The sequence below is a fragment of the Salvelinus sp. IW2-2015 genome, linkage group LG20 (genome assembly GCF_002910315.2).
Source record: "Salvelinus sp. IW2-2015 linkage group LG20, ASM291031v2, whole genome shotgun sequence".
NCBI classification, from domain to species: Eukaryota; Metazoa; Chordata; class Actinopteri; order Salmoniformes; family Salmonidae; genus Salvelinus; species Salvelinus sp. IW2-2015.
In genome coordinates, this window is record NC_036860.1 from 19,237,188 (window position 1) to 19,260,429 (window position 23,242).

At 49.1% G+C, this 23,242-nt stretch overlaps 1 protein-coding gene across 1 annotated transcript in view; it reads right to left on the reverse strand.

Annotated features, from left to right (window-relative positions):
- LOC111980465 (sarcoplasmic/endoplasmic reticulum calcium ATPase 1) overlaps positions 1-23,242 on the reverse strand; it is a 91,946-nt gene that overhangs the window by 30,487 nt on the left and 38,217 nt on the right. The window contains exons 7-10 of the mRNA XM_024011201.2: positions 22,817-22,902; positions 22,320-22,475; positions 22,022-22,163; positions 17,100-17,266 (exon numbers count right to left, since the gene is read on the reverse strand). Coding sequence (XP_023866969.1) covers positions 17,100-17,266; positions 22,022-22,163; positions 22,320-22,475; positions 22,817-22,902 — 551 coding nt within the window. The remainder of the gene's footprint in view (positions 1-17,099; positions 17,267-22,021; positions 22,164-22,319; positions 22,476-22,816; positions 22,903-23,242) is intronic.

Sequence of the window (23,242 nt, forward strand, 5' to 3'; positions counted from 1 at the left end):
TCCATGGAAAAGCAGGTTTCTTAATGTTTTGTTACACTCGTGTACGTCGGCCAACGACAGTAGTATAAATTGACCCCAGTAACATAGAGCTCCTATGTCGTTTTAGAACTGTGTAACTCGGCAATAGGCTGGTGCATGACGCTTTATCAATGGACGAAGTGTGCAAACGTGTTGCAGGTACAAACTGTCTGTTTCCAAGCATGGTTGGTACACAATGCGGAACTCATCGGCACAGCATAAAGACATGCAACCAGAGGTCTCTTCACAGTCCAGGGGGAAGAACAGAGGCTGGAAGCACCACAGTATTAACTAGACGGCCAGCACTACAATGTAAACTCTGCCACCCCAGTAACTCAAGCTAGCAATATAAATCCAGAAACCAAACAAAGATGAAATGTTTTTTTAAAACCACATTACGACCAACGGGATGTGAAGAGAACATTTTCATATATATTTTGTATTTTAATTTGCACTGTATAATTTCTTGTCATTTCGCAAGGTGCGGTCGGCCTTACACGGACAGGAGCTATCTCTTGTTTATCGAAGAGTGAGGCAGAAAGCAGAACATATGTAGCAACTGATGGTTTGTATATTAGTGTATTCTCATTTATTTTTGTTTCCTGTTTGGACCCCCAGGAAGAGTTGCACGCCGGCCTAATTGACGAATCATAATAAATAGGCGAAATCACTTATCAACACACTTAATCTTCCTCATGAGCCAGAATCTATTGGTTTTTACTATCACAACGTTTCAAGGAAGGCTGTGGCACTCTATTATACAAAATAGACCAGAAAAGATGGCATAAGAGTGTGGCGCTAAGCCAGACATGCATCTGGCTGGGTAAAAACGCTAGTCACATTTACACTTCCTTTCATTGGCTAAATTATTTCTAGCAACTTAGTGGGGGGGACATATTCCAGATTCACAGGAATACATTGCAACTACATAGTATGGAGAAGCCAATACTCCAAGCTCAGCTTCAACACTTGTCAAACATTGAAAACTGATACCTGTTCATACATGTTGGTCGGGCTGGATTGCGCATTGGGTGTGGAGGTACATGGTGTTTTACAAATTTTCAGATTTTACTCATTGTAGGATAGTTTGTCCAAAACTCGGGATGTTATGGTACTATATTATTAATATATCCTATAAACAAAATTCAACAAATAATGTTCTTCAGGAATGCCCAATCTTACCATGTTCAGTTCCATCTGAAATGACCCATGGGAACCAATTGATGTGTATGTGTAGAATGTGAGTGGTTTGAGTGTGCGGTTGTGGACAGCAGCGGCTGGGTGTGCATGACTCACATGGCCACACAGCCCAGTATAGGCAGCAAACCAGTTGACTAGTTAAGAGCAACGCCCCACACAACAACCCACACTGCATGCACTCTGCACGCGCAGTGGCATGCCAGCCTGAGATTTACTATCCCAGTAGAGACCAAGTTTCACACCACCAAACCAACCAGAACAGTTGAATTAGGACTCATACACATTTCTAAAACACCAGTATCCAAGTCATCTTGAATTATATTGATATATCATGAGGTTTTAATCAAGCTTAGGTCAGGAGAAATCTATAACGAAGTGAACGAAAAAAACAATGAACAAATGATGTCTGAGAGGGGATCATTTGCATGGTAATTAAAATCATAGAGCAGAGTAGTTAAACCCGTTAACCTGGGAATTGCCTATAATGGATAGGCCAAATTGGAAACTGTTGAACCAGGAACGACCTATAAAAGCATACGCATAACCCATGGCAGCAATTGAAAGAGCAACTTCGGTAACGATTATGCGGGAAATTATCAGACCAACAGGTGAGGAAACTAGTTCCCCTAACAACGACTTGAATCCAAACATTACAACTGTTGATTTTATATTTATGTAATTTCACAGCATTTGTCAAAATGAAATCGGAAAACTTCTGGATACTGTACCATTCATTAACATAATAAGACTATTCACTGAAATGGATACGGTGGCCAATAAGAAAACGCTATTACAAGGGTTTGATGAGAGGTCTAACTGGGTGTCCAGTGGCCCACACCTCTCCAAACTTATCACAGTTTCCAAAGTCCTGCTTCAATACACTTGTCATGAAACTCAAGAAAGAGCGCGTCAACTATAACGGTGCTCTTATAAGCTCTACCTAGCTTCTTGCCATTGAGAAATAAGCAAGCACACTAGATTTTTTTGTTTGGAACACAGAACCTGAGTCCCCAGCGTCACACATATTTACTGTTGTTGTTTACACAAACCAAAAACGTCCATTATAAGCTTATTCCTATTGCCAAAACGGCTAACTATGTTAGAAAATCCCGTTCCGTCCATGTTAGCTTTCAAAGGACACTTCAGAATCAACAACTTGGAATTTTTGTGATGGAACCTCACGTGTGCAGTCGAAGTGCGTTACTTCCGCCAGCTATTCCTCACAAATCCAACTAACATAAGCTCCCTTCCTTTCAGGCGACCAGGATATAACATATCATTTTGGAAACTGTTGGATCAAAAATGGCGATTCCATAAACGTTGATACTGTAAATCTACACAAGTTTTCAAAATTGGAATGTGAGGTACACATTTTTGGACTACGGGTATGTGGTTTTGCTGTAATGACATCAGTACGACTGCATTTGTAGTGCTATGCCATAGTCACGTCTCGAGCTTTCAGAATGCACAAACTGTCTGGAGTCTGCCTTTCCCCTCGATTCCTATGCGTGTTTATGTCCTGCAGCTGAGTGTACTTTCAAATCAAACTTGACTGCAACATAGGACAATCCAGTGAGATATGATTTGGAGGGTAGTGCCTGCCGTCAGCTCTGCTTGGTGACGTTCGGTGAGCTGTAGCAAGTGCGTGACCGCTGGCTTCCTGTGCAGATTTGAATGTGAAGCTGGTCCCTTTTTCCCTGTTGAGCAACGAAGTCTGCGTTCCGAGATTGTTAGCTGGTGCTCTAGTCACATGACTAGGATAGAGCTGCAGTTGTTGTCCCTGCCACCCCGGTGCAACTGGAGGAGAAGCGAGGGTTCTGTCGATGTCGCGTCCTAAGTGGTAGAGTGTGATGTGCCACCTTACTGCCTAAGTACGAGTTCGAGGCGTTACTCTAAGACCATGACCTGAGGGCGACATTGCAATTGTGCGTTTATGAAAAGAGAGATGTGACTCTTGCCTTAAAACTATATGCTTCTGCACTTTCTGGTTGATTTGAACATGTTAGTGAGATGTGAAAACGCAGATGCACTTGCCTATGAATAGCTGAAGAAGAGTCATGGTGTTGAGGAGAGCCGTGTTTGTGCTGTGATTCCTCTTTGGCTGGCTGAGTGGAGAATGTGGACCTGCCAGACCTGTGTGCGCAACTGCCAGAGTAGTCGTGAGGCCTGCGAGGTTCTCGATAACATTGGTTGATGCTACGCTGACGCCCTGCCTGGGAGGTTTCATACAGGGAGGGCCATGACTTGAAGTCGAAGTGTTCTTCTTGGAAACTGCACCCTGAGTTGGAACTGTGTTTGCGCCCATGTTATCAGCCCTCTCGGGTCCGTCTGCCGTCGTAGTGGAGTGTTTTTTCTTGCCTCTCCCACTCTTCTCTCTCTATCATGGAGAGCTGATTCTTGTCACCGTGCCTGTGATATGATGTCGTGCTAGGGGATTTCTGCTCGACTAGATGCAGCGGACATATTTGCTTGTAGTAGTTTTTGCGCCATTTGTCCTAGGTCTGCTGCATTTCCTGTTCGTGTGCGTTGCCTTCCTTTTTAGCACGTTGAACATAAATGTTGTCAGCACTGCTTTCAGGAAAACCTGCTCCATTTGCATTTCGTCCGCCTAAAGCCATCCTTGTCCCTTTGCCGGGTCTAGATACCCATGCAATGCTACGCAGCGAAAATTAGACGCTAACGCTGCCGCGTACCACCTGAGCCTAATCACTGGGTGGTGCCCTTGCGGGTCGGCGATATGCTCGTTGGGTATGCGGAAAAGGAAACGAGACTTGCGAACAAGAAACATGCGTTATTACCACTGCGAAATGGTGAATAAGACGTTGGGCTAGGCGGGCTTTTGCACACAGTAGCAGGACCGGGCTGACGCTCGAGGAGTGGAAGTAGAATTGTGCCCGTGCTGCGGGGATGCCCTGAAAGTGCTATGTTTCCAACTGCTTCGCCTGAGCGTTGAAAGGTGCGCACCTATGTGGCTTTCGTCGTGTACGTGTCGCGACTGCCTGCCTGGTGGGGCGCGAGGTGAGGCGTGTGGCTTCTGCTATAGACCATTGCCGCACGTTACCATACTTTCCTCTGGGCATCAGTGTTTTCGCTTTGGACCATCAGATGTCGCTCAACACCATTCAATTTCCCTGTCGGCTATGTTAGGAGATGACATTACCTCGATTGGTGTGTGTTGTTGGTTGTCCGTGTTGCCTTGCTATGGCCCATGGAGTGGTTGTGCGTCGTTTGCGTGTGTTCCTCCCCATCTTTGATCCCGTCCACAGTCACCACGAGTCGTTAATCGGGAAGTTCAACACTGATACGGTAAGTGTCACATCTGTTATCTACTGGAATCACCTGAAGACAAGTTACGCGTCCGTACACTGCACCCTGTCGCCTGCTTCAGGGGATAGGTTTTGAAGCTTCAGTCAAATATAGCGAAGATCGTCCTGGACAAGCACATGCTGGCCTCTCCACCTTGTCCTACACACAAACATCTGGGGGACAGTGAGCAGAAGAGTTGGGATAGATAAAGAAGTGTCTACTATGTAACGCTCTAGGCGATATCTGTCGATACATAGAGGAGTATCTTAGCGGAAACGCCTGGTGTCCCTGCCAGGGTGCTTCTTCAGAGTTGTGTACAGGCGATGGGATTGAGTTGAACCGTGACCTGTACTTCGCCGACCAGGGCGGCTTGACGCAGAGGTGAATAGCACCGTGCCTCCCACGCCACTGCTCCACACATGTGTGTGCAGTGGAGCACCTCTACACGTAAGGGTTGCTTATCTCGCCTGCTTTGAGTGAAGTTGAGGTGCTGCCCTTGCCCTGGCACGCTCGAACCATAATTTGTGAGGATCGTGACCGCTCAGTTTTCGTTTTTTTCCCGTCTCTTTCTTTCTTTCTCTTATTTTGTCCAGCACGGCATTGGTTCCTGTTGGTTTCCCCCTGTTTGACCGTGTGGGACCAAACTATACCCTTAAGCTCGACCAGTTCTAGTACTCCTTGGCACTGACATAGGCATGATCGCTCACTAACCCATCCGCTGAGCTCGGTTGACCAGATGCTAAGAGCTCCTGGGGCCGTGCGGGGGAACAGCGGAAGCGTGAGAGCAGTGAATGGCAAGTCTGCTTGCTCCAGGTCCTGCCTTTGCTTTCGAGTCTGTCTGTCCTTCCTGGTGATCTTCGACCTACCTGTGTTGCCCAGAGTAACTCTCTTTGTGTGTTCTAAGATGTATTGATTTTCTTTGATGTTAGATGTGGAGCCCCAGCCCATGAACGCCCATTTGGGCGTTTGGATTATGCTGGCGAGATTCTGTTTAGGTCTGGCAGGCCCCCAGTGGTGAGGGTGGGGTTCTACTGAGCCTTGGAATCTGTCCCTTGCTCTCACTGTTGTTGTGTTGTGGTGTGTGGTGTTGTTTAATGCATGTCGATCCTGGCCCTCTCCTCCTCTGTCCTTGGTCTCCTGCCAGCCTGCGTGAGCTGAAGTGTGGCCTGTCCCTGAGGATATCACGTGGATGGATCTGCGTGTTAGCTAGAGTTTTAGTGGAGTGTGCAGTTCGCAATTGGCTTGTCACATGCGCTCTGTGTTCGCTTCACACTGGTGGGACCCTGCACTGTGAGAGGAGGTAGACAAACATAGTGAGATCAGTTCACGCCGCCCTTTGACTTTCCCACATACTATGCCTCTATCGTCTGATAATCACAGGACCTTCCCATCTGGACTAATCAGACACCATAGAACATGGAGAGATAGACGAGGAATGATATGGCTGTTTAGGGGCGCTCTGCACCTGTGCCGTGCTCAACTTTGAAGAGGGTAAAGTCTCGCGCCTCCTGTTCGGCTACTTATTGACCTCTGTTGTGAAAGATCGAATTAGAATCTGTGCGGATTAAAAATTAATGAAGTCGAGTTGTCCCTCCGACAAAAACGAAAAGGTAGAGCAGTATTTCGCTTCTAGATACGAGCTGGCTGCCTATTGGCTTCCCTTAGCAGGTTTGTGTGTGTTTGCGTGTTTGTGAGCTGGTGACCTGCCCGGTTATAGCGAAGTAGTTTACTGGAAAACCGTGTGTGAAAATGCTTACTTGCCCAGCTGATGGCAAGCTGCTCTGGTTATTGTAACTATATCAGTCGGAATGCCAGAGATCAGTTGTCTTCGCCTGGCACCTTGCCTCTCGTGTGTGAGACAATGGGTTAAGTCGGTACTCAGACCATTTCAAATTAACATTTGACCTGAGCTAATCACCTGGTTATCTACTCCATTCATACAGAAATTACTGACAAGTGACAGGTACTGTTATGCCCCTATTGCTGAGGTCACGTCTAGGGTCTTGATAATAAAGTGAAACGCTCTGACGTATATGCATGGCTGTAGGTCTTATGCGGTGCTGGATGCTCAAGTGACTGATACTCAGTTCTCTCTCTGCAGTGAGATTTTAGGAATGTGCCTCGCTCGAGCTAGCTTCCTTAGAACAGAAGCAATCTCCTGATCCTTGACCGTAACATGGAGTCGGACTTCTTGTCTGTAGGCCCTTGCACTCCAATCTCAGCCCTTACATTGTGGCGCGTTCCTCATGACGTCCCTGATCTTCGTTAGACAACATCAGTCAGCAAACACCTTGAGTGAAGTGAGTGTGAGAAGTTGTGACCGCTAGACCTATAGCTAGATGAGTCTTGAGTTGATCAGTATCGTGGCCTGATCATTTAGATCACAATCGCACCTCTTGTGATCTGCTGCCCCTGTGAATGCGTTTGGCCCTAGATCTGTAGCTCTATGTTTCTGTTAGGAGAATGACATAGAAGCCTTGGCGATTCTGGGAACCTTAAAATGCGTGTTATGTAGTTTTTTTCCGACTGACTCCGTGATGTTGAGACGGGGATATACCGAGCCGAGTTGCCACTTAACCTTAAGTGCAGATTCACCGCACCGCTAAGCAATGGTGTCGGTGCGCCACCGATTCTGTACCTTGACCAACCCTGCCTTGAAGTCATTGCGCTTTAGCAGTAAGGCCTGCAGCGGTGCGGTGTGTCCTTTTAGCATCCTTATGTCAGATGCGCGCACTCCGCGCCTGATTGGTGCCAGGAGCAGTTGTTGTTTGGGCTCGTAACTGCCTTGCTCAGTCCGATCTCCAGCAAACTTTTCTGGTTTAGCTCGGCCCAACGCTCTTAACCGCTGCTACATCTGGCTGCCCACGTTTATGTGTGCATCCTAGCGTCCCCGACACGCAAGCTGTAACTCAATACAGTCAACATCAACATACGACTTCGTTGGTGCCTCAGCTCTGTCGCACACTGCGCCGGCCATGATACCAAACAACCGATGTGTCAGATTGCCGTTCTGTACTCATGGAACAATGGCCTTACCGACAACGCCCTTTGTCAACCCAGTAGCCAGAGTAAGTCGCCGATTTTCATTGAGAGAGTTCTAAGTTGATAAAGTCGAACATATGTGCTGGAGATTACAGGCGTTTAGCCGGTGATGAGTAGACTTGTTTGTACACACCATAGCCTAATCAGTGACTGCCTATTAGTTTATCTTGTAATCGAATGCTATTTCGCTTGTTCATCTCAGTTGTTTCGGTCCACTGCCAATAACATATTATCGTCTCACTTTTCAGCCATGTGTTCTTTCCATGTAGAACAAGGCAGCTCTACCACCGATCTATGTCAATGCACCCCTGTAATGGTGACCTGTTCTGTAGATGAAGTTAACTTCGTCCTCAATAGCAATCTTGGATCCTTTTCGCCGTGTACCTCTGTGCTGTATTGTGCTGTAGTGCGAGGCATAATACCCTAGACGGCCAAAGGCCGAGAGTTCCTGCTCTGTCTAACTCGCAGACATGAAAATGCAGAAATGATGTGCATTATGAGAGCGTCATTTCAACTACGCCCTCTATCTGTGGATCGCGCGTGTGACACTCGTCATTGCCCTAGGTGTATCTACCTCCCAGCTTGGCTGGTAGTTCATGGAGAAAGTCAGACGAACTATGACCATGAAGAGCCGGCGTACGGGCACACAGACCGCTCTCCCTTTTTGTTTTGTAGTCTACTGCCGCAACCCACCATACCCTAGTAGGGCAGCACGCTAGTGCCCACCTCAAGGCTATAGAGGTCACGTTGGAACACGCGGGCCTACAGCTGCACGCACACACGGAGACATGCACTGACGCAGGCAGGCAGGCACGCAGGCAGGCAGGCAAGCAGGCAGGCACACGCATGCACACAGGCAGGCAGGCACGCAGGCAGAGACACACACGCAGCAGACGCACGCGCACGCAGGCAGCAGACGCACGCGCACGCAGGCAGCAGACGCACACTCACTCACTCAGCAGGCACACTCACTCACTCAGGCAGGCAGGCAGGCAGGCACACTCACTCAGCAGGCAGCAGGCACACTCACTCACTCACTCAGGCAGGCAGGCACACTCACTCACTCACTCAGGCAGGCAGCAGGCACACTCACTCACTCACTCAGGCAGGCAGCACACTCACTCAGGCAGGCAGGCACCTCACTCACTCAGGCAGGCAGGCACACCTCACTCACTCACTCACTCAGGCAGGCAGGCACACTCACTCACATCATCAGGCAGCAGGCACACTCACTCACTCAGGCAGGCACACTCACTCACTCAGGCAGGCAGGCACACTCACTCACTCAGCAGGCACTCATCACTCAGGCAGGCAGGCACACTCACTCACTCAGGCAGGCAGGCACACACTCAGCAGGCAGGCACACTCACCCTCACTCAGGCAGGCAGGCACACTCACTCAGGCAGGCACACTCACTCACATCAGGCAGGCACACTCACTCACTCAGGCAGCAGGCAGGCACACTCACTCACACTCAGGCAGGCAGGCAGGCACACTCACTCACTCAGGCAGGCAGCAGGCACTCACTCACTCAGGCAGGCAGCAGGCAGGCACACTCACTCACTCAGGGCAGGCAGGCACACTCACTCACTCAGGCAGGCAGCACACTCACTCACTCAGGCAGGCAGGCACCTCACTCACTCAGGCAGGCAGGCCGCTCACTCACGCAGCAGGCAGGCACGCTCACTCAGGCAGGCAGGCAGGCACGCTCACTCAGGCAGGCAGGCACGCTCACTCAGGCAGCAGCAGGCAGCACGCTCACTCACTCGGCAGGCAGCAGGCACACTCACTCAGGCAGGCAGGCACACTCACTCACTCAGGCAGGCAGGCACACTCACTCACTCAGGCAGGCAGCACACTCACTCACTCAGGCAGGCAGCCCTCACTCACGGCAGGCAGCACACTCACTCACTCACTCACTCAGGCAGGCAGGCAGGCACACTCACTCACTCAGGCAGGCAGGCAGGCACACCACCTCAGGCAGGCAGGCAGGCAGGCACACTCACTCACTCAGGCAGGCAGGCACTCACTCACTCAGGAGGCACGCCACTCACTCAGGCAGGAGGCACGCTCACTCACTCAGGCAGGCAGGCACGCTCACTCACGCAGAGGCAGGCACGCTCACTCACGCAGGCAGGCAGGCACGCTCACTCACTCAGCAGGCAGCACGCTCACTCACTCAGGCGGCAGGCACGCTCTCACTCAGGCAGCAGGCCGCTCTCACTCAGCAGGCAGCAGCACACTCTCACTCAGGCAGGCAGGCAGGCACACTCTCACTCAGGCAGGCAGGACACTCTCACTCAGGCAGGCAGGCACAACTCTCACTCAGGCAGGCAGCACACTCTCACTCAGGCAGCAGCACTCTCACTCAGGCAGGCAGGCACACTCCTCTCACTCAGGCAGGCAGGCACACTCTCTCTCACTCAGGCAGGCAGGCACACTCTCTCTCACTCAGGCAGCAGGCACACTCTCACTCATCAGGCAGGCAGGCACACTCTCACTCACTCAGGCAGGCAGGCACACTCTCACTCACTCAGGCAGGCAGGCACACTCTCCTCACTCAGGCAGCAGGCACACTCTCACTCACTCAGGCAGGCAGGCACACTCTCACTCACTCAGGCAGGCAGGCACACTCTCACTCACTCAGGCCGGCAGGCACCACTCTCACTCACTCAGGCAGGCAGGCACACTCTCACTCACTCAGGCAGGCAGGCACACTCTCACTCACTCAGCAGGCAGGCACACTCTCACTACTCAGCACGCAGGCACACTCTCACCTCAGGCAGGCAGGCACACTCTCACTCAGCAGGCAGGCACACTCTCACTCAGGCAGGCAGCACACTCCACTCAGGCGCAGCAGGCAGCACACTCTCACTCAGGCAGCAGGCACACTCTCACTCAGGCAGGCAGGCACACTCTCACTCAGGCAGCAGGCACACTCTCACTCAGGCAGGCAGGCACACTCTCACTCACAGCAGGACACTCTCTCAGCAGGCAGGCACACTCTCACTCAGGCAGGGCAGCACACTCTCACTCAGCAGGCAGGCACACTCTCACTCAGGCAGGCAGGCACACTCTCACTCAGGCGGCAGGCACACTCTCACTCAGGCAGGAAGGCACACTCTCACTCAGGCAGGCAGGCACACTCTCACTCAGGCAGGCAGGCACACTCTCACCTCAGGGCAGGCAGGCAGGCACACTCTCACTCAGGCAGGCAGGCAGGCACACTCTCCACTCAGGCAGGAGGCAGCGCACACTCTCACTCAGGCAGGCAGGCAGGCCACACTCTCACTCAGGCAGGCAGGCAGGCACACTCTCACTCAGGCAGGCAGGCAGCACACTCTCACTCAGGCAGGCAGGCAGGCACACACTCTCAGCGCCGCAGGCAGGCACACACTCACTCAGGCAGGCAGGCAGGCAGGCACACACTCACTCAGGCAGGCAGGCAGGCAGGCACACACCACTCAGGCAGAGGCACACACTCACTCAGGCAGGCAGGCAGGCAGGCACACACTCACTCAGGCCAGGCAGGCAGGCAGGCACCACACTCACTCAGGCAAGCAGGCAGGCAGGCACACACTCACTCAGGCAGGCAGAGCAGGCAGGCACACACTCACTCAGGCAGCAGGCAGGCAGGCACACACTCACTCAGGCAGGCAGGCAGGCAGCACACACTCACTCAGGCAGCAGGCAGGCAGGCACACACTCACTCAGGCGCAGCAGGCAGGCACACACTCACTCAGGCAGCAGCAGCCACACACTCACTCAGGCAGCAGGCAGGCACACACTCACTCAGGCCGGCAGGCAGGCACACACTCACTCAGGCAGGCAGGCAGGCACACACTCACTCAGGCAGGCAGGCAGCACACACTCACTCAGGCAGGCAGGCAGGCACACACTCACTCAGGCAGGCAGGAGGACACACACTCACTCAAGCAGCGCAGGCACACACTCACTCAGGCAGGCAGGCAGCACACACTCACTCACTCACTCAGGCAGGCAGGCACACACTCACTCAGGCAGGCAGGCAGGCACACACTCACTCAGGCAGGCAGGCAGGCACACACTCATCAGGCAGGCAGGAGGCACACACTCACTCAGGCAGGCAGGCAGGCACACACTCACTCAGGCAGGCAGGCAGGCACACACTCACTCAGGCAGCAGGCAGGCACACCACTCACGCAGGCAGCAGGCACCACTCACGCAGGCAGGCACACACTCAGCACAACACACACTCACAGGCAGGCAGGCACACTCACTCAGGCAGCAGGCACACTCTCACTCAGGCAGGCAGGCAGACACACTCTCACTCAGGCAGCATGGCAGCACCTCACTCAGGCAGGCAGGCACACTCTCACTCACAGGCAGGCAGGCACACTCTCACTCAGGCAGGCAGGCCACCTCATCACAAGGCAGGCACACTCACTCCAAGCAGGCACACTCTCACTCAGGCAGGCAGCAGACACCACTCTCACTCAGGCAGGCAGGACACTCTCACTCAGGCGGCAGGCACACTCTCACTCAGCAGGCAGGCACACTCTACCTCAGGCAGGCAGGCAGACACCACTCTCACTCAGGCAGGCAGGCAGACCACTCTCACTCAGGCAGGCAGGCAGACACACTCTCACTCAGGCAGGCAGGCAGACACACTCTCATCAGGCAGGCCAGGCAGACACACTCTCACTTCAGGCAGGCAGGCAGACACACTCTCACTCAGGCAGGCAGGCAGAACACTCTCACTCAGGCAGGAGCACACTCTCACTCAGGGCAGCAGGGCACACTCTCACTCAAGGCAGGCAGGCACACTCTCACTCAGGAGGCAGGCACACTCTTCAGGCGGACACAGGCGGCAGGCACACTCTCACTCAGGCAGGCACCACTCTCACTCAGGCAGGCAGGCACACTCTCACTCAGGCAGGCAGGCAGGCACACACTCACTCCAGGCAGCAGGCAGAGGCACACCACTCACTCAGGCGGCAGGCAGGTACACACTCACTTAGCAGGCAGGCAGGCAGGCAGCACACACACTCAGGCAGGCACACACACACACACTCAGGCAGGCAGGCAGGCAGGCGCACACCACACTCAGGCAGGCAGGCAGGCAGGCAGGCACACACACTCAGGCAGGCAGGCAGGCACACACAGGCAGCAGGCCCACACAGGCAGGCACGGCAGGCAGGCACACACAGGCAGGCAGGCACAACAGGCAGGCAGGCAGCAGCAACACACCCACACTCAGGCAGGCAGGCAGGCACACACTCAGAGGCCAGGCAGGCACACACTCAGGGCAGGGCAGCACACACACTTCCGCAGGCAGGCACACACACTCGCAGCAGCACAAACTCAGGCAGGCAGGCCACACACATCAGGCAGGCAGGCACACACACTCACTCAGGCAGGCAGCCACACTCACTCAGGCAGGCAGGCCACACACACACACACACACACACACAGACAGACACAGGCAGACACCACAAACAGGCCAGGCAACAAAACTGCACCACGGTGAAGACTGAGGAGGGAGAGCAGGTCTGTGTTTCCCTTAATCTTTCCGCTGCATTAAGCTAATATACCCTGGGCCCTGAGGGTAAATATTTACCAGAGAGAGCAGAGCAGTTGAGTCACAAATGGCACCCTTTTCCCTTTAGAGCACTACTTTTGACCAGAGATCATAGGTTTGGGAGTCGACCCAGGTCTCTTTCCAGCAGCCAGGTTCCTAGGTAGGCAAGGAGTGACCAGGGATAGCTGTTAGCTCAGCTCAGGGAGATTACCCAGTTCTGTTATACTTCCACAGGACAGTAGGGAACTCCCGCTCTTTCTCTCTCTCTGATGCTGCTGATGGTTGGAACAATGTATACACATCACTGACTGGGGCAAGCGGTCAGTTTCTACTAGCCACGTCATCACAGAGAGGGTAAGGGAGGAGGGAGAGAGAGCAAGAGATACAGAGAGAAAGAGCGAAAGAGGGGAGAGAGCAGCATCCTCTCAGCAGGAAACACACCAGTTGTGCAACCCTCTAGAGCYTCTTATACACGCAGATGCACTGCATGCAGAAACACAAACACACAGGAAAGGCAGCAGAGCAGCACGGAAGAGATAGCTCAAACCTGAGAATATCATACAAATACAGTAAAACATCAGGGACAAACAAATATAAATGCAATCACACACACAGAAAAGTTTGGGGTCACTTAGAAATGTCCTTGTTTTTGAAAGAAAAGCACATTTTGTTCCATTTTAAAATAACATAAAAATGATCAGAAATACAGTGTAGACATTGTTAATGTTGTTAATGACTATTGTAGCTTGAAACWGCCATTTTGAGCCTATAATCGAACACACAAATGCTGATGCTCCAGATACTCAACTAGTCTAAAGAAGGCCAGTTTTATTGCTTCTTTAATCAGAAGAGTTTTCAGCTGTGCTAACATAATTGCAAAAGTGTTTTCCAATGATCAATTAGCCTTTTAAAATGCTAAACTTGGATTAAGCTAACACAAYGTGCCATGGGAACACAGAAGTGATGGTTGCTGATAATGGGCCTCTGTGCACCTATGTAGGTATCYCATAAAAATCTGCCGTTTCCAGCTACAATAGTCATTTATAACATTAACAATGTCTACACTGTATTTCTGATCAATTTGATGTTATTTAAAAAATKGACAAAAMATTTGCTTTCTATGTGACCCCAAACCTTTGAATGGTAGTGTATCCTGTTCCCTTCACACACACATCTCAGTCATCAAATTTGATATACACATACATACATACATATATATATATATACATACACAAACACACACACACACACACACACACACACAATGCCCTTTGCACCCTCAGGTCTACACATAAAACACCAACGCCCACTGGTGACCTGGGTTGAGCTCTTAGTTTTCACATCAATAAGCGAATACAAATACATGGACTCCATGACAGACAGACAACACACACAGAGAGAGCGAGGGTAGAGCGAACGAGAGAGCACAGGAAGCAACACGTCAAGTCCAGATACAACTAGACTGCAGTTAAAACAAATACCAGACTTTTTTTTAATAGACCATGTTCTGGATGGCCTGTATGTAAAAGCACTGCCTGGCACACTGGCTGTACAGTACTGTAACTGAACAAACAGTTTGGCAAACACCCTTTAAGGTAGCCTAGGCAGSCGCTAGTGGATGCTAGATCTCCACTATCGTTTAGTCTTAATGAGCTCAGCTGGTAATACACTTGTGTCCTCCGGTGACCTCTTCCAACATAAATCATCATCCATTCAGGCTGCAAAAGGCATTGGTTCCTTTTTAACTAGGTTTAATGGCGTGCCTCCAAAAAAACAAACGTAATATATGCTATGCATACAGTCTTAAAATACCACCATTTTGGAATTTTATGACAACTTCCGGATGTTGCAACCTGATTGGCTAAATGCAGTGTGCAACAGTGTTGTTTACCCCTGGCCTGAACGCGGGGCACAACATCAGGGAGTAGGATCTAGCATGGTGGTGGGAAATTGTGTTTTATTATGACAGTATGCATCTTGCATCCTGTGTTTTCTGCAGCGGCTAGTTAACCCTATCAGTCCCAAGACCCTAGCAAAAATCAGCTTTCCATGTATCTGACTTTCCTTTATCTGCATGTCCAGCCCTTATATTTAGCCTCACAATTAAGTATTTGACCATTTCCTTTTCAGGACAACCAGGGCTACAAGTAGAACACAAAACAATTAGATAAAGTTGCATTCGTGAATTATTGACAAATGGCAATATTTTTTTTTTAGATGAATAAAAACAAAAACCTGATAAAAATGATATAAGTTGGATATTCATTTCCCACTGAGCAAACAACTAGTCAGTGACAACTGTGTGGAGTGTGTGTCAGCAACTGTGTGAGCTTATTACAGTATTAGACACTATGTCCTGGGATATCCTATGATCTTCTAACGACTCTTGTAGCTTGTGAGCGTCGTAGAGCAAAACATGTGCATGTTCGTTAGTCTCAGTTTTTCACGGATAGCTTTTACATTGTTTGTAGTTCAAAACATTCGGGATCCCGCCCTTGTCTCACAAACACCGCTCTAGCTCAGCCCCCGTTAATCATGTTTTATGTATGAACCAATCACTGGGGGACACGAGTATTACCAGCTGAGCATATTAAGCCTAGAAGATCGTGGAGCTCTAGCACCCACTAGCAGCTGCCTAGGCTACCTTAAAAGGGAACAGGCTCAGTCATCAAATTTGATTAAAATATTGACTTAAAGGCAACTTTCATATTCCAATTGGCAAATAATATATGACCAGTGGCCAGCATGTACAATTTAGAGGTACAACAAATTTGAAATGCAGTTTGATCTTTCTCATAKGTGAGAGGTCAGGTGTGAGGGTAAGAGGAGTTAACTGTGGTTAGGCGGTGTGTGTGTGCTGGGTGGGGTGTGAGCCAGATCCTGCTCCAGAGGCTAAATGGAAGCCAAGACAAACAGTGGACCTGGCATTTCCTCTGTGGTAGAGCAGAGCAGACACACACCCACCCACCCGATCAAGGTGTGGAGATGAACGGGTTGGGCTGTGGGATTCCACAAGAGTGACAATATGGGTGTGTGTCTCTGACTCCTGTGCTTGCGCCGTGTATGTAGCCTATTTTTCTGTACATGAAGGTCTCTAATGGTTATTTAACAGCTGCAGGTTTGACATTTGAAAACATATCTGTGCTCTGAGCTTCCTGCCTGCTGGCTGTCTGTGCCAGCCTCTCTCAGGGTCAGTGAGAGGGCCATGTAGTACTGTGGCCTACAGTACAGTGTGCCGTTTGGTCCTGCCAGCCTGCATACCTGCCCTGTCTAGGCTAGCTACACCAGCTCTCAAATGGCTGGCTGATGGTAAACATTACACCATCGTAGGGATTTTCCATCACTACTAACCACACTTGTCCCCCATCCAAAACCTGCATGTGTGTGTGTGCATGCGTGTGTGTGTGCACACACGCGCGCCTACGTGTCCAAACCCAACACAAACAGTATTTCACTGGAAAGAACACAGATGTGCTTTTGAGATTAGGTTGTTTATGAGTTTGGCTAATCTTAACACAGAATATAATCTGACTGACTGAAGGCTTCTCAGTATGAAGGAAGTTTCAATCATTTATAAAGATAGAGGTAGATTACAATGCTTTGGTTTTTCTCTGAACTCGATGAAACTAAATATACTGGGTCGGTACAACGACAAAACATCCTCTACAACTGCAGGTAGCCTAGTGGTTAGATAAGTGGGCCTGCAATCAAAAGGTTGTCGGGTAGTATACCAAGACCAATGGGGGAAAAAGTGTGGGTATCCYATGTGTCATCTCCTGCCTTTGTGTCCTTAAGAAAAGCACTTAACACTTTAAAAACTTGTTTTTCTTTACGTCAAAGCGTTATCACAGCGCATATGAACAGCTGTCAATCGCACTAATATTACAGTCGCACGTTCACTCTAATATCATTCACTCTAATATTCACTCTAACCATTCACTCTAATATCACTCGAAAGTTTTCCCAGACTCACCCTGCAGACAGACATCTGGTTAGTGGTGAGGGTGCCAGTCTTGTCAGAGCAGATGACAGAGGTGCAGCCCAGGGTCTCCACAGAGGGCAGGCTGCGGACGATGGCGTTCTTTTTGGCCATGCGCCGGGTCCCCAGCGCCAGGCAGGTGGTGATAACAGCGGGTAGACCTGCGGGGGTAAGAGAGGCAGGATTGAATAGAGTGGAATGGACCGATACAGTACAGTAACATGGACAGTAGTGGTGCACGGGTCAGCTGTTTGTTCACCAGCAGTCGCCCGCAATTGCTAATTACCCATCCACAACCGCCCAACTATGTGACATAGTGAAAATCTGAGACCCGTACCCGACTCTAACCTGCAAATATAGAAAATGCACTGTAGGCTAGTCAGAGATGGCGTAACGATTTCTTGACAGGAGGTTCGGGGTTTTTTGGTGCCTAATTTAGATATGTTTCTGCTTATAATTTCTGACATTTTGGTAGGCTATTAGTTATTCAACTTAATAATTAGATACGGGAAGCTTCTCTTCTGTCATTATATGTTGCCCTAGAAGACTAAATAAACCCCTGCTCACCCGAATAATATCATAAATGATCGATTGAATGCTTCAATCTAGTTGACATCATCTCTGCTTCTGTTTAGGGACCTGGGAGAAAATTCTATAATGCAAAATGTCCAAAATTACATCAATTTGACCGGTAGTAAGGACATAGAAAGCTGTGAAAACGACCCAACGTGTTTCTGATAATATTTCAGTTCAGCCTGGATGCATATTTTATGTGGTTGAAAAGATAGGACCTCTACAGACTGTTCCTGAATCAAAATGTACATTTGGCGTATCATTTTACTGCAAGAAATGCTTAATACTGAAGGCGTTATTATTAAGACTATGTGAGAGGTTATAGACCAGTGTCCAGATTTCAGTTTCCATTTAACCCATCTGAACACCGGGCGACAGTTCCCTTGACATTCCATAGGCCTATTTGAAGTCCCCGTCTTGTGACTGTCAAATTTGTAATGAGCCTCACAATCCCACAACATAGACACACTGCAATCATCCTCTTTGAGCACTTCAAATCTTTCCCAAACATGACTTTTGGCCCTCCCTTCTCTTTCCCCCCCCCCCCCCCAACTATCCATTTCGCAGTTTTTCTTTTACTGAATTAAACTTCAACATTGTCCTTTTTGCCTCAGTCGATCGAAACTACATTACCAAATGTATGGGGACATTCGCTCGAACATCTTATTCCAAAATCATGGGCAAAAATATGGAGTTGGTCCCCCCCTTTGCTGATATAATAGCCTCCACTCTACTGGGAAGGCGGTCCACTAGATGTGGAAACATTGCTGCGGGGACTTGTTCCATTCAGCCACAAGAGCATTAGTGAAGCCTGGCTCGCAGTCGGCGTTCCAATTCAACCTAAAGGTGTTCGATGAGGTTGAGGTCAGGGCTCTGTGCAGGCCAGTMRAGTTCTTTCACACCGATCTTGACAAGCCATTTCTGTATGGACCTTGAAGGGCTTTCCCCAAACTGTTGCCACAAAGTTGGAAGCACAGAATCATCTAGAATGTCATTTTTCGCTGTAGCGTTAACATTTCCCTTCACTGGAACTAAGGGGCCTAGCCCGGACCATGAAAACAGTCCCAGACCACTATTGATTTTAGGATTGTGTGCAGCTGCTCGGCAATGGTAACCCATTTCGTGAAGCTCCCAATGAACAGTTATTGTGCTGACATTGCTTCCAGAGGGAGTTTGGAACTTGGTAGTGAGTTTTCCAACCCGAGGACAGATTATTTTCACACACTTAAGCTCACAGAATGGGACCGCTGAGTGCTGGTGTGGCCTACCACTTTGCGGCTGAGCCGCAGTTGCTCCTAGACGTTTCCACTTCACAATAAAAGCATTTACAGTTGACCGGGGCAGCTCTAGCATGGCAGACATTTGACAAACTGTCTTGTTGGAAAGGTGGCATCCTATGACTGTCACATTGAAAGTCACTGAGCTCTTCAGTAAGGCTATTCTACAGACAATGTGTCTCTCTGGAGATTGCATGGTTGTGCTCTCAATTTAATACACCTGTCGGCAACGGGGGTAGCCGAAATCCACTCATTTGAAGGGGTGTCCACAAACTTTTGCATATACAGTGCTTTTGGAAAGTATTCAGGCCTTTACTTTTTCCACATTGTTAGGTTACAGCATTATTCTAAAATTGATTCGTTTTTTCCCCCCTCATCAATCTACACACACACACACACACACACACAATACCCCATAATGACAAAGAAAAAACTGATTTGACATTGTTGAATATGTATTAAAAAAATGTAATACATTTACATAGGTATTCAGACCCTTTACTCAGAACTTTGTTGAAGCACCTTTGGCAGCGATTACAGCCTCCGGACTTCTTGGGTATTTGGGGAGTTCCTCCCATTCTTGTCTGCAGATCCTATCAAGCTCTGTCAGGTTGGATGTGGAGAGTTGCAGCACAGCTATTTTCAGGTCTCTCCAGAGATGTTCGAGTGGGTTCAAGTCCAGGCTCTGGCTGGGACACTCAAGGACATTCAGTGACTTGTCCCAAAGCCACTCATGCGTTGTCTTGGCTGTGTGCTTAGGGTCGTTGTCCTATTGGAAGGTGATCCCTCGCCCCAGTCCAAGGTCCTGAGCAAGTTTTCATCAAGGATCTCTGTGCTTTGCGCCGGTCATCTTTGCCTCGATCCCGACTAGTCTCCCAGTCCCTGCAGCTGACAAACATCCCCACAGCATGATGCTGCCACCAGCATGCTTCACCGTAGGGATGGTGCCAGGTTTCCTCCAGACGTGACGCTTGGCATTCAGGCCAAATTTTTCTTTGCTCAGACCAGAATTTTTTCTTCTTCTCATGGTCAGAGTCTTTTGGTGCCTTTTGGCAAACTCCAAGCGGGCTGTCATGTGCCTTTTACTGAGGAGTGGCTTCCATCTGGCCACTCTACCATAAAGGCCTGATTGGTGGAGTGCTGCAGAGGTGGTTGTCCATAGGAACTCTCGAGCTCTGTCAGAATGACCATTGGGTTCTTGGTCACCTCCCTGACCAAGGCCCTTCTCCACCGATTGGCCGGGTGGCCAGATCTAGAAAGAGTCTTGGTGTTTCCAAACTTCTTACATTTAAGAATGGAGGTCACTGTGTTCTTGGGGACCTTCAATGCTGCAGATATCTGGGGAAAGGTACCAAAACATCTGTGCCTCGACACAATCCTGTCTCTGAGCTCTACGGACAACTCGTTCGACCTCATGGCTTGGTTTTTGCTCTGACATGCACAGTCAATGGTGGGACCTTATATAGACAGGACCCCCCCATGAATCAGGTGTGCCTTTCCAAATCATGTCCAATCAATTGAATGTACCACATGTGGACTTCAATAAAGTTGTGGAAACATCAAGGATGATCAATGGAAACGGGATGCATCGGAGCTCAATTTTGAGTCTCATAGCAAAGGGTCTTACAGTACCAGTCAAAAGTTGACACTTATTTGAGATGCTTCAAAGTAGCCACCCCTTGACTTGACATCTTTGCACACTCTTGGCATTCTCTCAACCAGCTTCACCTGGAATTATTTTCCAACAGTCTTGAAGGAGTTCCCACATATGCTGAGCACTTGTTGCCTGCTTTTCCTTCACTCTGCAGTCCAACTCATCCCAAACCATCTCAATTGGGTTGAGGTCATCTGATGCAGCACTCCACCACTTTCCTTTGACAAATAGTCCTTACACAGCCTGGAGTTGTGTTGGGTCATTGTCCTGTTGAACATTTAAATTATAGATAGTCCCACTAAGTCCAAACCAGATGGGATGGCGTATCGCTGCAGAATGCTGTGGTAGCCATGCTGGTTAAGTGTGCCTTGAATTCTAAATCACTGTGTCACCAGCAAAGCACCCCCACACCTCTGCCATGCTTCACGGTGGAAACCACACATGCGGAGATCATCCGTTGACCTACTCTGCGTCTCAAAGACACGCCGGTTGAAACCAAAAATCTCACATTTGGACTCAGACTTCCACCGGTCTAATGTCCATTGCTCGTGTTTCTTGGCCCAAGCAAGTCTCTTCTTATTGGTGTCCTTTAGTAGTGGTTTCTTTCCAGCAATTCAATCGAAGGCCTGAATCACGCAGTCTCCTCTGAACAGTTGATGTTGAGATGTGTCTGTTACTTGGGCTGCAATTTCTGAGCCTGGTAACTAATGAACTTATCCTCTGCAGCAGAGGTAACTCTGGGTCTTCCTTTCCTGTGGCGGTCCTCATGAGAGCCAGTTTCATCATAGCACTTCATGGTTTTTGCGACTGCACTTGAAGAAACTATCAAAGTTCTTGAAATTTTCCACATTGACTGACCTTCATGTCTTAAAGTAATGATGGACTGTCGTTTCTCTTTGCTCATTTGAGCTGAGCTCTTCAGTAAGGCCGAGTAAAAAATWWWAATAAAAATGTTATTATGGGGTATTGTGTGTAGATTGCTGAGGAATTGTTTTTATTTAATCCATTTTCGAATAAGGCTGTAATGTAACAAAATGTGGAAAAAGGGGTTTGAAAACTTTGATAGCGCAACTTTTTCTGCCCGTTACCAAAAAGCGTTTGGTGATTGGTGTGTAGGCAATTTGGAGCATGTAAAGTTGGGCCCTAAAGCTTAGGCTTACGCACTAATGACATAACCTAAAAATAATGAATAATCTTAATGTAGCCTATAAATATAAATTGTACAAGAATTATACATTTATATATTTTTTGCATGTATCGTTCTCTTTATTCAACTCACGCATCACTAATGGAAAGCATATGATAATTCATTTTTAACATGGAATTTAGAAAGTGAGAGAAAAAAAAAGAGAAGGGGGGGGGGGGGGGTCGAGAGAGAGGCAGAGGGAAGGAAATAAGCTGTTCTCACATACCCTCAGGGATGGCGGCCACAGCCAGGGCCACAGCGATCTTAAAGTAGTAGATGGCCCCCCGCATCCAGGAACCCCCATGAACCGGGTCCCCAAAATGCCCGATGTTAATGACCCAGACGGCCACGCAGATCAGGGAGATGACCTTCAAGTTCAAAATATTGTCTGTTTTTTGGTGAAAATTGACATTTGTCTTCGGACTTCAAGTCACATGGCTCATACACATCACAGCAAACACAGACAGAAAACGTATAGATATGATAGCGCAATAAACTAATACAACAATCATAGTAAAACCCACCTTGGAGAGCTGCTCTCCGAACTCATCCAGTTTCTGCTGCAGAGGAGTCTTCTCCTGCTCTGTGGCAGCCATCTGGTTCCGGATTTTACCGATCTCCGTGGACACGCCGGTGGAGACCACAATGCCGATGGCTCGCCCCGCAGCAATGTTAGTGCCCTGAGCAGGAAGAGGAGGTTAGCACAGAGTTAATATGGTGATAGAGTACACACTGATATCAAACCATGCATACCGCATCCATATGGGACCACTACTTGCAACTAACTCCTTCAGGTACGCAGATTATCTGCTGAACACATCTAAAGAAATGATGCATAGAGAACCGAGCTGCAACCACACACACACACACCTGATTCAAAAGGGAGAATTCCTGATATGGCTGAGGAACGCAGCAGAGAGAGATAGTGTGCCTGTGTGTGTGAGTGTGAGAGAGACATTGATTGTGTGTGTGAGAAAGAGAGAGAGTAGAGTTGGCTCCAAACAGGAAGTGTAGTTCTTACGGAAAACAGCATATTCTTCTTGTCTTGATTGACAGCTCTGGGGTCAGGGACGGGGTCGGTGTGTTTGATAACAGACACAGACTCGCCTGCAGAGACAGATTAATACACACTGTTACACAAGATCCTACAAGCCATTAACAGTAAGATGTTACACAGGTTTTACAACATCGTATTTAATCCTAAGAGGAACACCTAGGCCAGAGGTTTAATCTTATTCTGTATTTGTTTGACAATGTTCTCGACTGTTTTAAAAGTCTATTCTACTCGGCCCTTCACATTCGCAGCATGCTTTGGAATCTCACAAGATGCAGCAAGTCAGTCAGCCAACCACCCAGTCAGTCAGTCAGTCAGGTTTATATGGATCCCCATTAGCTTTTGCCGAAGCAGCAGCTATTCTTCCAGGGGTCCACACAAAAACATAAAAAA